The 20,978-nt window shown below is 48.3% G+C and overlaps 2 protein-coding genes across 3 annotated transcripts in view; both read left to right on the top strand.

The window, feature by feature from the left end:
• The window catches only part of LOC119446004 (tRNA (cytosine(72)-C(5))-methyltransferase NSUN6-like), a 36,351-nt gene extending 23,896 nt beyond the window's left edge, over positions 1–12,455 (top strand). Inside the window, exon 10 of one of the 2 annotated variants that reach the window (XM_049663808.1) lies at positions 12,154–12,455. In XM_049663808.1, the coding sequence (XP_049519765.1) occupies positions 12,154–12,244 (91 nt within the window). In that variant the 3' untranslated portion in view covers positions 12,245–12,455. Of the gene's footprint in view, positions 1–12,082 lie in introns of both variants that reach the window. The other variant, XM_049663809.1, reaches the window with a different exon arrangement.
• Positions 12,456–19,460: 7,005 nt separating this feature from the next.
• Positions 19,461–20,978, top strand: part of LOC119444999 (protein I'm not dead yet-like) — a 42,027-nt gene continuing 40,509 nt past the window's right edge. The window contains exon 1 of the mRNA XM_049664835.1: positions 19,461–19,481. Coding sequence (XP_049520792.1) covers positions 19,461–19,481 — 21 coding nt within the window. The remainder of the gene's footprint in view (positions 19,482–20,978) is intronic.

Consider the following 20,978-nt stretch of genomic DNA (forward strand, 5'->3'; position numbering starts at 1 on the left):
GTTTGTGTCATTCATTGCTGCTGCTACCTCAATAACTCAAGCAAGGCTTGTGTCATTTAGATTCCAGCATTGTATTGAGTCTGTGCAGATTTTATGCAGCTGCGTTTTGCACTAGCTGTGAGTACTAGTTAGGCATAAAAATTGCTAACGTGAAATGGGTAATATCGCCCTACAGCATGGGTTCTCAAAGTGGGTTCCGCGGAACCCGGGGGTTCCGCAGGCCCCTGCTCGGGGTTCCGCGAGCCACTGATAAATTTTCCGTGGTCCCGCGCTCGCCAAGTGGCGAAAACGGCGAACACGAGGTGCGCTTGATCCACAGAACCTCAATTACCTATGCCTGAGTGTCAAAAAGCACATCACAGTGCGTAACGGCAACGCGCGAACTGCACAATAAATCCGCAAGCAGCTTGTAGCCACCCAATCTCCGAAAACGGGCAGCCATGGGCAGCGCGCCTAAGCTTTCGCACTTGAATCTCGGAGGCTCTAACTTACCACCGTGCGCATTTCTCCCGTTTGTAGATAGGGTAGGTGCCGATAGCGTGCGCACTGATGTTATATTTCGGAGGAATAAAAAAAAAAACTGATGCGCGGAGCACCACAAGTGCGCGCCGCAAAAGAGCTAAAACGGCGTTAGCGTCCAAAAACGAAGCGATGCAGTCCTCATTGGTATGGTCCTCAGCGGCAATCGTACGCTATACGTGACTGACAGCAACGCCGGAACTCTTCGTGCCTAATTGTGTCCTCAAAGCCTTTATTTTTGCGTTAATCGCCGCGCGTAACACCGCGTTGGTGGCTAGCCGCGTGCCTTCATAAGTGCGTAATCGCGATCTATGATCGCGTCGATAACCAGCACAGTTTCGTCCGCAGCAGCGGTTGCGGGAAATAGTAGTTTCGTTTTGACGGTGCGCGCGTCGGCTGCGTGCCTTTCGCAGCGGCGTAGTCGCCATCCATGATCGCGTCGATAGCGACCGCGGTTTCGTGCGCACTTGTTGCAGCAAAGGGTAGTTTCGTTTTGACTTGGTGAATGCGTCGGCTATGGCGTCGGCCGCCTGCCTTCTGAACCGCAAGGTCGCCGACCATGATCTCGTCGATAACGGCCGCGGTTTTCTCCGCAGCGGTTGCGGTAAGCAGTAGTTTCGCTTTGACTCAGTGCAAAGCTGTCGAAAATGAAGAGCACCGGCTACATCGCGATGGGCGGGCAATTTGTTGGCGACCAGCTCACTAGCGAAAAAATAATCGGGATGTGCGCGCGGTAGTGAAAAGCGTGTCTCAGATGAAGACGCGCGCCGCGGCCGCGCTGCGAAGGATGTCGCGAGGCCTTCGCCGCTGCTAGCTCAAATAAGTCATGAGATGACGAGAACTTCAGCTTCCGCACTGCTCTTCTTCTTTCTAGGGTTTTACGTGCCAAAACCAGTTCTGACTGTGAGGTACGCCGTAGTGGAGGGCTCCTGATTAATTTTGACCACCTGCGGTTCTTTAACATGCACTACAACGCAAGCGCGTACATGGGCAAAAGTTTTTGCATTTCGCCTCCATCGAAATGCGGCCGCCGCAGCCGGGATTCGATCCCGTGACCTCGTGCTCAGCCACGAAACGCCCTTGCTAACTGAGCCACCGCGGCGGGTGCCGCACTGCTCTTGTGCAAAATAGAAACAAGATTTGCTAATTCATTCAGTAAATAAAAGCCTGTTGACGTAGTAAGCATTCATTTATTGTTTTCTTGATACCTTGGGTAATTCGACATTCGGTTAATTAGGACATTTTAATTCGGTTAAATGGGGGGGGGGGTTCCTTGGCACTTCATGGAGCTTAGCAGGGTTCCCTGGAACGAACATGCTTGAGAACCCCTGCCCTACAGAATCGCCAACAGCATGTTGTGTGAAAATTGCCTATGTCTATTACAGGCATTGAAAAAGCATTGGTGCTGAAAGCTTGTTTGCAACAATAAAGTTGTCAGTTTGCTTCAAGAGTGATTAGGTTGCCGGTTACATGGTCACAGTACAAAGGCTTCATATACGTACACTCTGCTGTGTGTGTATATGTTCCATTGAACTAATGTGCAGACACGACTATTTTCATTTCACGCCAGAACTTGCAATTCTCTTTTTGCTTACGTTCTCATTTCGATGCATTCTTTCATATCAGTCCTCTGCTCTCTTGAAACCCAAGGTGCAGTTTTGCCAAGCATTTTGTAAATGAGAAAATACATCAATATCTAGCCAAAGGCATATCACTTATGTCCACTGTTGTTAATTCCTGGCCTTTGCCGAAAACTTTTTCACACTGTGCCCCTTCCGCTGCTGTCATTTTTTGTACTGTGGGAAATACAGTTACTTAAACTACCGTGAAAACCTGCCGATAACATGGACCCGAATATGAGGTGATATCTGGGGACAGCAAGAATCGGGAAAAAGCTGTCATTGGTGTTGTGGGAAAATGCCTCGGCCCTGCGCTACGGGCCCCATTGTAGGAAATCGCCTCAGTCCCGCGGTCCAGGGCAGCAGCTCCAGTTTCGGCCGGCCGCGCCATAGGGTGTCAAGCCGCAGCTCGCACGTCTGTCCTCTTCTTTGTCCAAAGTTGGCTCCTATCCACTATTCACGTCAGCGTTCCCACACTGCCTCTTCCTTTGCGAGGGCGTTGACGGCACTGGCTGGCAACACGGCGTTCGAACCCAGCGGCACGGATGACGAGAGATGGACGCTACACGCTCGTTGAGTACGGCCACGATCACCACGAAAGACACACACACACACCGCTGCTCCGCATTGCAAAATCACTCGCTCACTCCGCCACGTCGTCACAGCAAGCGCACCGCAAGGCACAAAACGAGGAGAAGCAACGAATCGGCGGCGGGTGGCATAGTTGGTTGTCGGCACATCGGGTGCAAGCATTCGCTATCGCCATTCCTTCCTCCATGGCCAGCGTTTTTCCCTGCAGCTGCGCTGTGAAGGCGTTGACGGCATTGGCCCACAGTGGCTGGCAGTGACGGCATGACACTCCTTCCGGTGATTGAACCTTGGAGACTGATAATGCGCCGAACAAGGATCGGCGGAGCCGTCAAGGCTGAGTCACCGAGGCCTTCCAGGAACCTGCAGGCCCTAAACCTGACTGGCTTCCATGACAGACTCCTCGTGAAGATTGAGCAGACCAGGTGGTGCAGCTTCGGAGTTGCGGTCTTGCAGGAACCAAAGGCCCTAAACCATGTTGAGGTCTTGCAGGAACTGAAAGGCCCTAAACCGTACCCTGGCACACACCTGGTCTAGTTTTCTTCGCCGACCTCGTTCTGATGAGTGCACACAGCAGGTCGCCGGAAGGAGCCGCTGCCTGCTCAATGCCTTGCCATCAGAGACTGCACCGCAGCAGAGAACCATGCCCCGAGGGACGGAGCCGCTCTTGAGGTGGTGTTGGCGCTATCGTGCACATGATGTCACCTGCGCTGGCGATGCCTTTCTCCAACGGCGGCGCTGGGAGCCGCAGCAGCGTGTAGATAACCATGCCACCACCGGGACCCACGCCAGGCTCGATGACGGCAACAGAGGAGGAACCGGTGGAATCACAGTCATCGAACGCCAGAGGTGCAGCTCGCACCGCGGAAATGGTCACGTGCCATGACCGAGTTGGAGTCGCTACTAGCCGTGGAATGGGTACCTCCAGCCTTCCCCACGACCATGGTCCGTCCCGGCACGCAGCCGGGGCCCCATGTTATGGGCGCCATTGTGGGAAAACGCCTCGGCCCCGTGTTACGGGTGCCATTGTGGGAAAACGTCTCGGTCCCGCAGTCCACGGCAGCAGCTCCAGTCTCGGCCGGCCGTGCCCCAGGGCATCCAGCCGCAGCTCGCGCGTCTCTCGCACCACTGCTTGCGCGTCCCTCCTCTTCTTTGTCCTTGGTTTTGCTCCTATCCACTATTCACATCAGTGTTCCCACAGTGTATAACACAAGTAAGGAAAATCGTAAAAGAAAGCTAAACACAATGGGAACTAAAGATGTGAGCCTGGAGAGGTGACGACACAAGCACTGAAAGCACTTGGCAAAAGCATTCCATTTCATGATAATTCAGACCTTAGCCGTTGTCATAGGTTGCACTCTCGAAAGAGAGTCCCCTTGTCAGAGATGTCCTCCCATAGAAACTCATCTTCAGTTTTATTTACAGATACTGCAATCCCCAAAGGGATTTTAGCAGGGTGGAAGTACAATATATGAGCATACAAATGCAGGCAACAAAGCAAAGCAATACGTAGTACATTGCCTATACAAACAACATCGGTTTAAATAAAAGTGGCAAAAAGAAATGAATGAGGTCACATTTGATCTTGAGGCTTAATCAACAGATGTTAGCAGCAAATAAAGACAACGAAGGCTGAGTAACTTCTATATTAGTCAAATTATTCCATTCTATCACAGTCCTAGGAAAAAAGGAATATTTAAAACAATTATTTTTTACGCGGAATGGTGTCACTGTTAGTTGATGCCTTTGTCTTGTGGCATACCTGGAAGAAAATGTAATTATATCAGTAATGTTAATCACTGATATAATTGTATATCAGTGATATCAGTGATCAATATAAATGTCACACAAATCCCGAAATGGTTTGCGAGCTTATAAAGAAAAAAAGTGCTCCTAGTTAATTTGAACTCCAGTCCCATGCGGGACTAGAATTCGAGTCCACTCAGGGCATTGGAGTTAGAGTAGCAATCGGAGATTTTACCGCTCATCCACTCAACTGATGCTTCTGAAGAGAAAAATGCAGCACCTGGAGAGCACGGTCATGGCACTAGCTGCTGTGACTGGCAGATGCCATGCTTCACAGCTTACCTATAAATCAGCATGAAGGTAAAAGAACCTAAATGTAGCTAGCAATAAAATTCACCGATTATAAATTTTTGTTTTCTCAATCGACATAGCCGGGGGAAAATGCAAAAACGCCATCGTCTTGCGCAAAAACAATATTGATTTAATGTCATAATACGTACTACGCTGTCGCGAAGCTGTTTTATAATCGAACAATCGCGTGATAAGCAAGACTGAAGAAACTAAATGAGGGCTCGCGCAGCATGAGGAATGAACTGGCATTTCGGAACCCTCATGCGTTTTTATTCATTCCCCCCCCCCCCTTTTTTTTTTTTTCGAGGTCTTCACTAACCGTTTCTACCACGCATACGTGACAAGGCGGATTTTAGCGCTAGGCTAATCAAGGAATTCGGAATTTGGACAAAACATACCTTATACTATTCGCCATGTTCCACTCTGCAGATGCTCAAGTGTGGCATCGTGCAGTCTATAATGTCGTGGATAACATTTAAGGCTAAAGTGCAGCTGTCCAAAAAATGCCCGAAAAGGAAACTCGCCAAAGTGAAAGGCATCCCAAAGCTAGAGGACGCCAACGACGCTGGTACCAGGAACTCGGTCGACTGCACGTTAATCCTGACCGAGCGGGGACTCGGCCAAAAGCCTGGCCGTGTCCCGCCAGTCGGTGGTGGGCCACGACAAGTTCGGCGTCTTTCCGCTGAAAGGAAAGATCCTCAGCGTACGGGAGGCCACGCACACGCAGATAATGAAAAACGCCGGGATCAACAATATCGTCAAGATTATGGGCCTCCGGGTCAGTAATTACCTACTTTCTGTGTTTAGTTTGGAGGAAGTCACGGGAAGGGAAAACCTTTGAACCTCCTAATATTTTCTGTGTCCTTTTATGGCGATAGCAATTATATGGACACTCTGGGCGCATATCAGCCGTCGCCGTCACCGTGAGGTTCCGTATAAAGTCGAAGTGCGATAAAATCGTCGCAGAGCGCCGTATGCTGTATGTGCGAGTGAGAGCTTGCGAGGGTGAGCCGGCGATCCTGGATCAATCTCGCGCACGCAAGGGAGGGAAGCGGGTAGGAAGCGCGCCGTTTGCCATTGCACGCAATGTTCCGGGGGAGGGTGGGAAAGGGGGGCGGGTGGCGCGTTCTACTTCGTATGGGCCGCTGTATCTTGGAAGCCATCTGCGACGGGGACCGAGTCCGCCCTGCGCTGTGTTTTCGCGGCTTAGTTCCCGTTGATGCGAGCGGCAGCACGAAGGTGAATTCGCTCGCTGCTGTTGCCGCACTTCCTCAATCCTGCCTTTTGACAGCGACTTCCCACGGTCATCTAGTAAGATGTGTTCATGCATTCTTGTGCGTGCGTGACACAATGCTTGTTAATTTACTTAGTATGCCTATGTTTACACATTTATACGCCCAATAAACCTACTCTCCTTGCTTCGTAAAGCTGTCCCCTAACTGCCACTGGCCAGTGTGCTGCAGCTACCTTTAAGCTTTTGAAACGCACTACTTTTGTGGACTGCACGCACACTGCAAGAGTACAGTGCGTTTTGTCTTGGACGGAAACGAGCATCTTCTCTGCCAAGACGAATCGTACAGCAGCTCCCTTCCGTATGCTTCATAGGGCTTAAGAAGTATGCGCCAAGACATTGTTACAAAACGCTGCCATAGACGAAGCTGAGGACAGTCCAAACACGACGCACGCTGATGCAATTGCAATTGAACGCATTGTAAATGGCCCCTACTTATACATTAAAGCCTTCTGCTCCCCGTGTGAATACGTATCTGCGATTACTCCAGAAGCCTTCATTTCGCCGTGTAATCTGCAGCGGCAACCGACGTGTTTACTTATTCATGATCTACCCAGTGTGAAAAATTTAAGAAAAATGTGGCGTTGTCCTGATTTTCGGAAACTGCATCACGACATATTTTTCACCGCCAAAGCCTGGGAGCTTCGCTTAACTCTCGAGAGCTAATGTGAAAGGCGTGAGGTACAATGAGTGGAAGTTACTTTCGAATTGTTGGTTTACCTCTGTTTGCGTTAGCGTTTGTTCTTTCCGTGCCATAGCGGGCGCGAGTGGTGACGTACATAACGCTTGTGCAATGTTCGCTTCGGAAATGGGCGGCTCAAGTAGCACAGAACGATATAAGTAGTCGTAGTATCAAATATAATGGGCTTAGAAAAGAAATAACATTTTTTCCACTCTACAGTACAACAAAAAGTACGAGACTGTGGATGACCTCAAGACGCTTCGCTACGGCCAACTTATGATCATGACAGATCAAGGCTCGGATGGCTTTCACATCAAGGGCCTGCTGATCAACTTTATCCACCACAATTAGCCGTCACTGCTCAAGCTCCCTTTCCTTGAAGAGTTCATCACGCCCATGGTGAAAGCAAGTCGCGGAAGCAACGAGCTGTCCTTCTACTCGCTGCCCGAGTTTGATGAATGGAAGACCGCCACCGGCGACTGGCAGTTCTCCAAGGTGAAGTTCTACGAAGGTCTCGGCACCAGCACCGCCAAGGAAGCCAAGGAATACTTCACGGACATGCTGCAGCACCGCATCAGCTTTCGGTACCAAGGCAATGAAGACGACGACACCGTCAAGTTGGCCTTCAGCAAGAAGATCCAGCAGCGCAAGGAGTGGCTCCGCAATGGCATGGAGGAGCGCAAGCATCGACGCGAGATTGGCCTGCCGGAGCTATACCTTGTACGGCAAGGACACCCGGACCGTGACGCACCAGGACTTCGTGAACAAGGAGCTCATCCTCTTCAGCGAAATGAACAATGAGCGTTCAATCCCGTCTCTAGTGGACGGACTCAAGCCGGGGCAGCGCAAAGTCCTTTTCACCTGTTTTCAGCGCAACAACAATCACGAGATTAAGATCACCCAGCTTGCGGGGTCCGTGGCGAGGAATCGCATCACGGCGAGGACTCGCTCATGTCGACCATCATCAACTTAGCGCAGAACTTCGTAGGCTCCAACAATATCGACCTGCTGCTGCCCATCGTTCAATTCGGCACGAGGCTGCAGGGATCGCAAGGACGCTGCTAGCCCTGGATACATTTTTACCGCATTGTCGCCCCTGGCGCGTCTCATCGTGCCCGCGTTGGACGACCCGATCTTGGAGTACCTCTACGACGACAGCCAGCGGATCGAGCCCAAGTATTACCTGCCGGTGCTCCCCATGGTTGTCGTGAACGTGGCTGAGGGTATTGGCACTGGTTGGAGCACGAAGATACCTAACTAAAATCCACGCGACATAGTTGCCAATCTGCGGAAGATGGTTGCAGGTGGAGAACCATACGCTCTCAAGCCATGGTTCAAGAACTATCACGGACCCATAAACAAGGTGAGGGTGCTCGCGGTTACTTGAATGGAATCTTACTTCATTTTTATTGTTTGAATGAATTCTTGGGTTTCACGTGCCAAAATCGCGATTTGATGATGAGGCACACCGTAGAGGAGGGACTCGAGAACAATTTGAACCACAGGGAAAGCTTTGACTTGCCCCCAATGCACGGGTCATGGGCGTTCTTGGCTTTTACGCCCATCAAAATGCGGCCGCCGCGGCCGGGATTTGATACCGAGACATCGTACTTAGCAGTACAACACCATAGCTGCTGAGCCACCGTTGCGAGCATTTTTATTGTTTGCTGAAATTGACGATACCATGCTATCCTTTCTACAAAGACGGCCATTGTTGTGTGTGTGTGTGTGTGTGTGTGTGTGTGTGTGTGTGTGTGTGTGTGTGTGTGTGTGTGTGTGTGTGTGTGTGTGTGTGTGTGCGTGCGTGCGTGCGTGCGTGCGTGCGTGCGTGCGTGCGTGCGTGCGTGCGTGCGTGCGTGCGTGCGTGCGTGCGTGCGTGCGTGCGTGCGTGCGTGCGTGCGTGCGTGCGTGCGTGTGCGTGCGTGCGTGCGTGCGTGCATGTACATCGCGGTTATCTTTGGTTAATTTACCCAACAGGTTCGGTCGGTGGATTGACTTTTTCAAGGGATACAGGAAATTCTCGCAACAGTCGCTTTACATCTTCAGGTAGATAAATAACAAAAAAAAAAAAAAAAAAACGAGAGAAAGAAAAAGCATGAGGGAGAGAGCCGAGGGTCAAAATTATCCCTTGAAAAAGGTCGGTCCACCGACCGACTGTTGGGTAAATAAACCAAGGATAAGCGCAAAATTGTGCTTCTCATCTTTCCAGTTACGCTTGGCCCATTGTAAAATCCAGTTACTGTATATACCTAGGTTTATCAAAGTTAAGTTGACAGGTTTTTTTTTTTTTTTCGTGGTGTGCTTGATTGCTGATTGTTTCTGGTGCTGAGGACAGAGGTAAGTAAAATATACTCTAAGACGCACGTCGCCAGGTGCAGTTTGACTAATGCATACGCTGCGCTACAATACAATGCGAAAACACCCGTGTACTTGATTTAGGTATTTAGGTGGTCCCGTGTACTTGATTTAGAGCCCCAGGTGGTCCAAACTTTCCGGAGTGCCCCACACGGCGGGCCTCGTAATCAGATCGTGGTTTTGGAACGTAAAACCGCAATTTTTTGGTCTTGTTGTCGAGCGCAGCATCTTTGAGCTCGGAGAGAGTGAAAACAGAGCATGGGAGGACAGGAAATGCAGAGAGAGAAAGAAAGAGACAGACAGACAGACAGAGAGCGAGAGAAATAAAGTAATAAATAAAACAAACTGAACTTTCTTGGTGCGGCGGGATTCGAACCAAGGTGCCCACAGTCCGAAGGCGAGCGTCCTAACCACTACGCTATACACCCACGCTTGCAGAACATGCATTTATGGGAACCATATGGTTGCATTGTACCGACGACTGTAACACAACTTGCTATGGGTGAGAGAAAGATGAAATGAGAGAGAGAGAAATATGCACAGAAAGAAAACCAGTATGAACTTTCTTGCTGAGGCGGGATTTGAACCCTGGTACTCACGGTCCGAAGGAGAGCGTCATACCCACTACGCTATACACCCACGTTCGCAGAGCTCCGCTGTTTCATCAGATTTCACAAGTGTGGAACTGGCTTAATTTTTTATTCAGGACTGAGAACACCGCAATGAGCGCGATGCATGTAATTAACATAGGCCCGGAAATGTTTTTCGAAGAGGACCTAAGGAGATACAGTCGAACCCGGATATGTCGAATCCACATATAACGAATTGTTGTGTATAACGAGCAGCAGCCTTGAAAATGTTTGTATAAAATTATTTTATATGTCGAACTCTTTTGTGATCGCCTTCGGATTCGATATATCCGGGTTCGACTGTATAAACACTATTTAGGCTCACTACTCGCATTACCTAACAAAATATCCTCTGCCAAGGTGGCGCCAATAGCAATAACCTGCCGATTTCTCCTTCGCTTTTTTTTTACGTGGTGTATTTATGGCAGGGCCCTTCAAGGCTGGTGTCTTCCAAAGGTGTCCGTGAGCGACAAATGGAAGGAAGTGAGAATACGGGCGAGACGCGTTCACCGCCGCTAGCTTCCTCGCTTTCTATGTAAGACTGGAGGAGCGTGCATGCGTGGGCGACATTTCTTTCATGGTCATGAACACTTACTTAAAGGGCAACTGCGGCGATTTTTTGACCATGTCGGGCTAACAAAATATTTAGGTTCCCGAGACCCTCCTGTGACGCACCTGATTGGAGAATTGTTCCGCAAATTCGAAAATAATTTTAAATAAGCAAAAAAGCGCAAAAACGAAACCGAAACCTGAGCAAGTAGCCGAGCGAACCTCTGCGTGTGACGTCACGAATGTATCCTCGGCGGGGAAGGCGCGCAACGCATGCCGGTCTCGCCCGCGGGGTGAACGAAACCGGCGAAGAGCAGACGCTCAGCTTATTCGTGACCGCGCCGGACCTTCGGGGACCTTCGGTTGACATTGCATGTAAGCTGCACCACCTATTCGGATCTGTCAAACAGTGACAGTTATGATTCAGAAGAATTCAATAGCCACGAATCTCACGCCAAGCGCTATAGCTCACGATCGTCGACTCCTGCACGCTCTCGTCGCTGTCGTCTGCATGATCCCGGCATGCTCTGCGTGGACCATTCCTGACGTCATACACAATGTGGCCTATAACTGAGGAGGTGGTAAGGTAGGGTGCTCGAGGCAATAAATTAAATTCATTTGTAAAAAATCTGTGCAACTCTCAGGCCTGCTTTTTTTAGGACATGACGGAGGTATTCAGAGGAACAGACCCAGCGAATTTCATCGACATCCGTTGACATCGAAAATTCGCCTGAGTTGCCCTTTAAAGTTGGCGTCTGTTGTATGTCGTGGAGCTTTAGGATGCCATAGGTGGGGCATATTACAGAGGACCTTGAAAGCCGCACCAAAGAGATAGAGGGAGCACGACCTTTTGTGGGAGATTGCGGGCGCCATGCTGCGTCCAGCCGAATTATATTTGGCTCGCATGTTAATGACGGCAATATATACAGATCGAGAATGTATTTTTTTACCGCATTAAAAAGGTGTTGCAGCGCCCTTATTAATGTATACTTTAAATTGGCACCTAAGGCAACTTCTTTCTATATATATGTCTGGAAGGCTGCGGCGCCCGAGGAGACCACAAATGAGACGAAGCCCTCGGAGATTGCGGAGCGCGTAGTGCCGAATATCGAGTGGTAAGTGAATTCCAAGACCACCGTACGGCACCGTGGACCCGGGACGGCGGCCAACGACGCTAATGCCAATGATTGCTATTAGCCTCGTGCGCCACCGATGGCGGCGCTGCGAACGGCGCTCCGGTGACGTCAGTCGGGGACCCGCCGTTATCGCCCGCTGCGCTCCGGGTAGAATAGCTTCATTTTCAAGCGTTCTGACTGCCTCTCGCCTAGGACGGCGCTCTTCACTTACGGTCCGTATTTTTTCCAGTTTAAGTTCTATAAATGGCAACATTACGAAGACAACAAACATTGTATATTTAATGTCTGTTATATTTCACCAGCCGATGTGGTATAGCCCAGTGGCTATGGCACCGCGCTGCTAAGCTCGAAGTCGCTTACCCGACCCCGGCGGCCGCATTTCGATGGGGGCGAAACGCAAAAAAAAGTCATTTATTTATATTTAGGGTAACGCTAGGTGGTATAAATTAATCTGGAGTTAATCCCTTGTGGCATGCCTCATAATCATGTGGTTTTGGCATGTAAAACTGCATTGTAATCTATTTTTTATTCTTGTTGTGATCAGGATATCAAGGTTCAGCCGTAGTGTGCCAAGTCGTTGCTCTTGTCCCTGATTAGTGACACTGTTTTGATTTCAGAAGCCCCACATTGGAGGAATTGGCCGAGCAAGAGCTGGTTTAGATGAAGACCAGCGGTGCCTTGTGCAGAGGTTTGAAGGTGACCACTTGGCTAAGGAAGGCTGCGACTATGACGTCGATACTATAGGATTTTTTATTGCGTTATTCAGAAAAGGGCTGTGACTCAGAGTGGCTCTTGGTGTTTTTTGTCTGTAAATAAATGATGCACCAAGGTTGGCCTTGCACCATTTCACGGCTTAATCTGGTAAGGCAGTAGTTTTTTTCCCGAAAGACCATTTTATTCGTACAATGACAGCCCTTAGCCCGAGAAGACTATCTATTGGACATTTTAAAGTGAAGCTTTCTTTGTCTCTTTCCTGATGTTTGGCGCTCGTCGTTGTTATTTCGCTGGGTGTGTTTCTGCATGATACATACATACATACATACATACATACATACATACATACATACATACATACATACATACATACATACATACATACATACATACATACATACATACATACATACATACATACATACATACATACATACATACATACATACATACATACATACATACATACATACATACATACATCAGCCTATATTTATGTCCACTGCAGGACGAAGGCCTCTCCCTGTGTTCTCCAATCACCCCTGTCTTGCGTTAGCTGATTCCAACTTGCGCCTGCAAATTTCCTAACTTCCATCACCCCACATAGTTTTCTGCCGTCCTTGACTGCGCTTCCATTCCCTTGCTGGCCATTCTGTAACTCTAATGGTCCACCGGTAATCCATCCTACGCATTACATGGCCTGCCCAGCTCCATTTTTCCGCTCAATGTCGACTAGAATATCGGCTATCCCCGTTTGATCTCTGATCCACGCCACTCTCTTCCTGTCCCTTAACGTTAGGCCTAATATTTTTCGTTCCATCGCTCTTTGTGCGGTCCTTAACTTATTCTCGAGCTTCTTCGTTAACCTCCAAGTTACTGCCCCATATGTTGGCACCGGTAGAATGCAATGATTGTACAGTTTTCTTTTCAACGACAGTGGTAAGTTCCCAGTCAGCATTTGGCAATGCCTGCCGTATGCACTCCAACCCAATTTTATTCTTCTGTAAAGTTTTTGCTCATAATCAGGGTCCCCTGTGAGTAACTGACCTAGATAAACGTACTCCTTTATACAGACTCTACATACATACATACATACATACATACATACATACATACATACATACATACATACATACATACATACATACATACATACATACATACATACATACATACATACATACATACATACACACATACATACATACATACATACATACATACATACATACATACATACATACGTACATACGTACGTACGTACGTACGTACATACATACATACATACATACATACATACATACATACGTACATACATACATACATACATACATACATACATACATACATACATACATACATACATACGTACATACATACATGCATACATACATACGTACGTACCTACATACATGGTGTCCCACGTAACTTGTGCCAAAATTCGAAAATGAGTACCACGTAGCTGGACATAACTAAGGTAATGTTCGCCGTCGCTTGGAGCAAGTCTATTTTTTATATTCTGCCTAATTACAAAATTAGTTATTAATGAACTCCTCAAATATTATAATTTGACCAATATTGTCAATCGGCAAATTGTAGCTCATCACGAAGAATGCCCGATCCATCTTTATGTTGCTCTGTATGTGCAACCATAAAAGTTTTTTTCCAAAAGTGAAAGAAGTGTTCGAACAGTGCCACACCACTTGTCGCGCGACACATTTTTGTGGTTTGCGGGCTTTCTTTAGCAGTACTTGGACAAAACTTGTTCCAAAAAACTTGTTCCAAACTTGTTCACCAAAACTGCAGGCACGTATTGTGTATGTGCCCATGTAGCACCACTGGTTATGTGCTCGAACAGACAACTTGCTGCTGGCTGCTGTGTGGCCTAGTAGACAACTTGGGTCACTGGATGCGCGTCACTGGATATGAACCTATTCTTGGCCATTACCCCAAAATGGATGTGCAACTGCGAAACAAGAGCCGTGAAGCCTTAAATGTACCAAGTTACGTGTCCCCTGTGCATACAGATCTTATATTACTCTCTGCACAAGCATCACACATCGCATTCGTTCTCGAGACAGACAGCTAACCGCCATAGGTAAAAAGGCTGAGTTCGTGTCATTCGTTACTGTTGCTACGTCGATAACTCAAAACAAGGATTGTACGTGTCATTTCGATTCCAACATTGCATTGAATCTGTGCAGATTTTTTGGAGCTGTATTTTCCACTAGACATGAGTAGTTAGGTACAGTCAACGTCCGATTTTTCGGAATCCCAAGGGGCCGCGAAAATGTCCGATAAGTCGGGCAGTTAGAAAAAAATGAATGCATGCCTTTTACGGCCCCCATGGGCTCAAATCGCCACAGGCACGTTCCAAATGAAATAACTCTGAAGGCATGCCAGTACACTTATTAGGCGTATCGGTGCTCGTATTGTGACAGGAGACGGCGGGTGCACGCGTGTATAATTAAGGAATACGTACTGCGTCCCGTGAGAATTGCCCCTTCCCACTCTTGGTACGCTTTACCGCACTACGTCGCGTATGGTTCACCGCGTAACATGGTTGTATTGAGGCGAAGCTGACTTTTCGGAACCGGCATTATGCAACGCGTCGTGCTTTCCTACCTTCGTCGCCATTGGCGAGGATTACAAAGGCGGAGTCGGCGCCATTGCTGACAGAGGCGAATTCTCTCAACGAAAAAAAAGATCACTGACAATTACCATACTCCCGAATGCGAATTTTGAGCGCCGCGGTTTTAGGTGTTTTGAATTCGCGATATATTGTGGCAAAGAAGTTGATTCTGAACGACAGCGTCCCCTCGGCGGTAGCGCTGAGCATCTGCTCGGGCGGCTCGTTTAGCAGCAGCGGCAGACGAATCATTTCCATCGGGCGCGTCGCTGATTGTCCAGAAAGAAAGCGTGAACACGGGAATCGCGTGGTGCGCGCGGAGTGCATTCTCTCGCGGCAGTGGCGCAGGCGAAGTAGCGCATGCGCAGTGGGTCCGAATCCCGCGCCAGCGCTTTTTCACAGTGCTCCTACACGGCGTAGGGCAATGCATCCTACACGCTTTAACATGCACCCAATGCAGGGTACACGGGCGTATTTTTTTTTCCCCCATTTCGCCCCGATCGAAATGCGGCCGCCGTGGCCAGGATTCGATCTTTCGCCCTCAGGCTTAGCAGAGCAACGCAAAAGCAACTACGCTACCACGGCGGGTGTCCCTGTACCGCAACATGCGTGGAATACGGCTAAGTGCTTCGCATTAAATATACATTGACTCAGTCGTCCCAAAAAGGCATAGCCGTAAAATCAAAGTTGCCGTCATTAATTTTAAAGAATAGGATGTGTAAACGCCTTAGAAACGCATCGGCAGCATTGACTTCTAGTTCGTGTAGAAGGTAAGACTATACAATCGTATACCGGGTGTTTCTGCGAAGACATTAAGTAATTGAAAAAAAAAAATCTATAGCACAATTATAATCCTTGAGCTGGATTGCCCCAACACATGCAGGCGGACGTTATTTCGACGAGAAATCGAAATGCAATTGAATAAACAAAACTTCACTAAGTTTGTAACTAATTACTTCACAGCACATATTGCACTTTACAAATTGTAGCTTGGAAGTTCGCAAGGTAGATCGAATTGGAACAAATTCTCAGAATGAGACCAGTTTCGAGATAGTAATTCCCGAATTTTGTGATGAAATAAATTGGGGATCCAGTTACTTTTGGGCTTCAATGCATAATATGACGTTATGTGTAAGTGTAACGACACTGCATTTTTACAGCAATTTTGATGGTGCAAATCTCCACGCCAGTGGAGAAGAGGTGGAACGCCGCTATTAATCTGAAGATCGTAAGTTCGAATCCTCCTCCAGTCCACTACAATTTCAGGCGTGGAGTGGCGCCTGACAGCGGCAAAAGGATATATATTAACAAGAGCTAGTGGGGCTTTACTAGTCCAGGTGCAACCAAATTAGGAAGGCTCACTAAGCTTCAACAAAGTCACTCCCTCACCAGAACAGGATTTGGCCTCCCTGGTGGAGTATTTGGCCACTACTTCCCTCATGACTCCTACAATGAACCCATGGCCCTCAGGCCCCAGTAGCTGCGGAGCACCTGACCAAGGCGGTGGGTCAGGTGCTCCGCAGCCGCTGCACCTAAGGGTGTTAAGAATCTCTGGGTCTGGCCGCCACTGGAATCTGAACCTGGCAACGCTCAACACGCGAACCTTCTCGAGCGAGCTAGGCTAGCTTAGCAGGGCTATTTGAGGAAATGTTAGGCATTCCCTGGGATATTATTGGCCTTAATGAGGTCAGAAGAACTGGTGAGGCTTATACAGTGCTGACTATGGGCCACGTCCGTCTGCTACAAAGGTCTTCCAGATAAGAGAGAATTCGGGGTAGGGTTTCTTATCCATAAGGACATAGCGGGCAACATTGATCAATTCTACAGCATTAATGAGAGGGTAGCAGTCGTCGTAATAAAGCTGAATAGGAGGTATAGAATGAAGGTAGTACAAGCCTACGGCCCAACCTCCAGTCACGGTGATGAAGAAATGGAACAGTTTTATGAAGATGTTGGTGGAATTCGCGGGAAGGAACAGGCTACGAATAATGAATACCTTCTTCAGGAAGCCCGGGAACAGGAAGTGGACCTAGAAAAGCCCTAATGGAGAAACAAGGAATGAAATAGAGTTCATACTCTCTGCCGATCCCAGCATATTGCAGGATGTAGACAGTGTTAGGTAGGGTAAAGTGCAGTGACCATAGGTTAGTCAGGTCTAGGATTTCTCTCAATTAGAAGAGAAGAAGAATAAAATTGGTCAAGAAGACGCAGGCCAACCTAGACGCAGTAAGGGTAAAAGCCGATCAATTCAGCTTTAGAACAGGAACTTGAAGCCAGCATAGAGGTAATGAATGAAACCGTAACTAGGCTGATATCAGAAGCAGCAATTGCAACATCCAATGCAGCTTCAGCCGCACGGCCTGGTTGGCTGGATCAGCCACAATGCTCCGATGTTCATTCGCTTTGACGTCCTTAGCACTTGCAAGCCTCTTCACACCTTCATCGCTCTTGAAAGTGAAGTGGGAGGTAAGGCACCAAGGCAGCCAGTAGGTAAGCTGTCCCAATAACAAAGGACCTAATAAAGAAACGACAAAACATGAAAGTGGCGAACTCGAGAGATCAGATAGAATTCGCTGAACTGGTAAAACTGATCAACAAGAAGAAAGAAAGGGATATTGGAAATTATAACGTGGAAAAGATTGAGGAAGCAGTAAAATATGAACACAGCAGGAAATCAGTGAAAATAAAACTTGGCACAGGACAAGGCAAGATGTATGCGCTCAAAGATAAGCAGGGTAATAGCATCAGCAATTTCGATGAAATAGTAAAAACAGCGGAACAATTCTATACTGACCTGTACAGTACCCAAAACAGCCAAGCTACTTTCATTCGAAGCAGTGATGAACAGGATACAGAGGCTCCTTCTATAACTAGCGATGAAGTTAGAAGGGCCTTGCAAGACTCGACCAGTTGAAAAGCTGCTGGAGAAGATGGAATAACAGTCGATTTAATCAAAGATGGAGGAGATATCATTCTTGAAAAGCTTGCGGCTCTGTATACGCAATGCCTCACGACTTAAGTGTACCAGAGAGCTTGAAGAACGCCAACATTATACTAATCCATAAGAAGGGAGACGTTAAAGAATTGAAGAATTTTCTGCCCATTAGCTTGCTTTCAGTATTGTATAAAATATTCACCAATATAATTTCCAATAGAATCACGGCAACACTTGACTTCAGCCAACCAAGAGTACAGGCTGGCTTCAGGAAGGGAAATTTTACGATGGATCATATCCATGTCATCAATCAGGTAATAGAGAAATCTGCGGAGTACAATCAACATCTCTATATGTCTTTCATAGATTATGAAAAAGCATTTGATTCTGTAGAGATACCAGCAGTCATAGAGGCATTGCGTAATCAAAGAGTACAGGAGGCATACGTGAATATCTTGGCAAATATCTACAAGGATTGCACAGAAACCTTGCTTCTCCACAAGAAAAGTAGAAAGTTACTTATCAAGAAAGGGGTCAGGCAAGGATACACAATCTCTGCAATGCTATTCATTGCATGCTTAGAAGAAGTATGTGACTTAGACACATGCGCTTACTAACTGAATTAAAAAGCGTGGTGTCAGCGCGCACAAGCAAACACGAATAGATCACACTCGATGACCGCAGACAACCAGTGTCAAAACGCTGGCGCGAACGAGCGTGGCCGCCGCAGCGAGCGAAGGTTCGTGCAGTCTATCGCTTCAACGGAAACTGAGCGGCGAAAGCACAGCGCATACAAAGGTCAGAGCCGTGTGGAGATCTCTTTCAAGATACGGTGCGCGTGACAGCCCGCACCGACGCAAAGTACAAGTTCGCGGTTGTTGGCAGAGTAGAAGCTGCCCCCCCCCCTCCCTCCCACGATGCTTTCCCGTTTTTCTCCTTTCGCTTGGGAGATTTCGTCGCCAGTTCCTCCTTGCGCCCGGTTGCAAGATACGCATTTGGTGCCGCAGCACAGCGTCGCACCCTCTCCCAACCCCCTCCCCCCGGCCTTTTGCGCGACAGAGAAAATCGCGTTTGCTCTCCGCCGTGCGCTCGCTCTCCGTGCCGCGCGCTTTCACTCGTACATAGGGCACGCGGCGGCGATTTTATCGCCCTTGGACTTTATTCGGAACTTCACGGCGGCGACGGCGACCGGCAGAAATCCGCTTGAAGTGTCCATATAATTGCTATCGCAATAATAAATACAAAACTGTCTTCGCGCACAGCGTTCGCTGCAAGCGTTTCCCGGTAAAGATTACGGTTGCATAAGCGGCAGTTGCCGGGAAGCGGCAACTGCGTGGCCGGCCTAAATATAGCGCCGCGCGTGGCGGCTCTGCCAGTCGGTACGGCGATCGGTGCGATGCCTCAATATATCGCGAAATGAAAGCATGTATAGAGCGGCGCTCAAATTTTGCATTAGGGAGTATCGTAATCGTCGGGGAATTTATTCGTTAAAGAGAGAGCTCCCTCTCTATTGTCTATTCCCACTGGCTTATCGAATTATCCACCTGTAATGGAAACACAGCAGCGTCGGCAGCCTGATTGTGCGTGTCACGAGTGGACGATGAAGTGGCTGTATCGCAGCCTTCACGTGGCGCGTTCTTAAGTCGAAGAAGAAAGCAAGCAAGAAGCCGGACGTTCCTGAGAATTGTGTTGTCTCCGACCGTCCCACCGTCGCAGTATGGATGTCGAGGAGTACCAGGTATGGCGAAACAGTTCTTCAATCACGCCTCGCCTCAGGAGACCGCGGAACTGCGCTGAAATATCAGGGCTGCATGGGATCCGGGGTCAGAGTGCATGAAATACAAGGTCCCGGTGAACGTTTGGTCTAGACTTTTAAGGCAGAAATGCACAGCGAGCAATGTAAGAGCAAAGAGTCTCATAATACATGTATCTGTTCTTGAAAGTTCCGTTGTCGTGATTACTCTGGAAGAAGGGTGGTAGCGTCGCTGTCAGAAATTACCGGCGCGGCGCTCTTTTATCTATGACATCAAAGAATGACACATAAGCCATGAAAAAAAAAGAAAATTGGTTGATTATTTTTTTCGAGGAATTGGTCATAAGACGAAAGAAAAACGTGTATTGTAAGAACCAGTGGCAGCTTCATTGCACATTCACAAATACAAGTACATAAATGTGAATTACAACGAGAGCATGCCCGCGTGGCCTGTGCTGCTGCGCAGCGTAAACTGCCCCCCGAAGGCTACCGATGGTCATTTGTGTATCCGACGCGACGGCGAGTGCGTTATGAGCCGAAACTGCGTCGTGAGAGCTCTGGCGGCGTCGTGCGCGAGCGCCCTTAGCATGTTCAACTGTGATCAGACGCGTGAAAACTACGTGAGCCGAGCAGTGATAGTTGTCGGGGATCATCTTCGAAAAATCACTAGGAACGCTACGGCCCGTAGATGCCGACTAACAGCAATACACTTCCAAGCTTTAACATCTTCGCTACCCTTATATAGGTGTCGAAGCTGCCGGCCATGTTGTCTACGAAATTACTCAGCGATCATTGTAACTTATATACGCCATCAAGACCACAATTGATTTAAAAAAGCTAATTTTTGTAACCTTTCTATGCCTCATTTTCTAACCATTAGGTAGGCATAAAACTAAAAGGTATGACCGCAAGGCACTTCTAAGAACTACCAAATTTACTGCCCTTATTTGTCCAGGCTGCCGGGCATGTTGTCTACGACGGTGACAGAACAAATGATACCTAAATATCCTCATTGCAACAAATATATGTCATCAAGCGCACGATTCCTGTGATAAAGCAAACCTTTCCATGTCTATTTTCCTAAACATGAGGTATAGGCACAAAACGGCAAAGTGTAACCAACTGGCGGATTTGCGTGGCGTACGTAATGGGACAGATTTCCCGTGAGCCCGGCATAAAACACCTTCGTGTTAAAAGAACAAGTGGAACGTTACGTTGACCTTAGAAGTGGAGCTGAGGGCTGCAGCTTCCTTGGGGTCCGGGCCCCCTCACACACTGAGACATGCCGGCTGGCAGTGTTGGGCGTGCAGCAAGCAGAATACGTGTACCCGACGATAACTTTCTGTGGCAGCACCCGCTCGCACCGGCGCAGCCTGCGCTCTTGTGTTACTACGCCAAGTAGCGCCGACGTTTCGCTGGTGGTTTACCGCACCAAGAAAACCAGACATGGACACCACAAAGCCAGAAACTAGGAACAGCAAG

This window comes from Dermacentor silvarum, chromosome 3 (genome assembly GCF_013339745.2).
Source record: "Dermacentor silvarum isolate Dsil-2018 chromosome 3, BIME_Dsil_1.4, whole genome shotgun sequence".
In the NCBI taxonomy this organism is placed as follows: Eukaryota; Metazoa; Arthropoda; class Arachnida; order Ixodida; family Ixodidae; genus Dermacentor; species Dermacentor silvarum.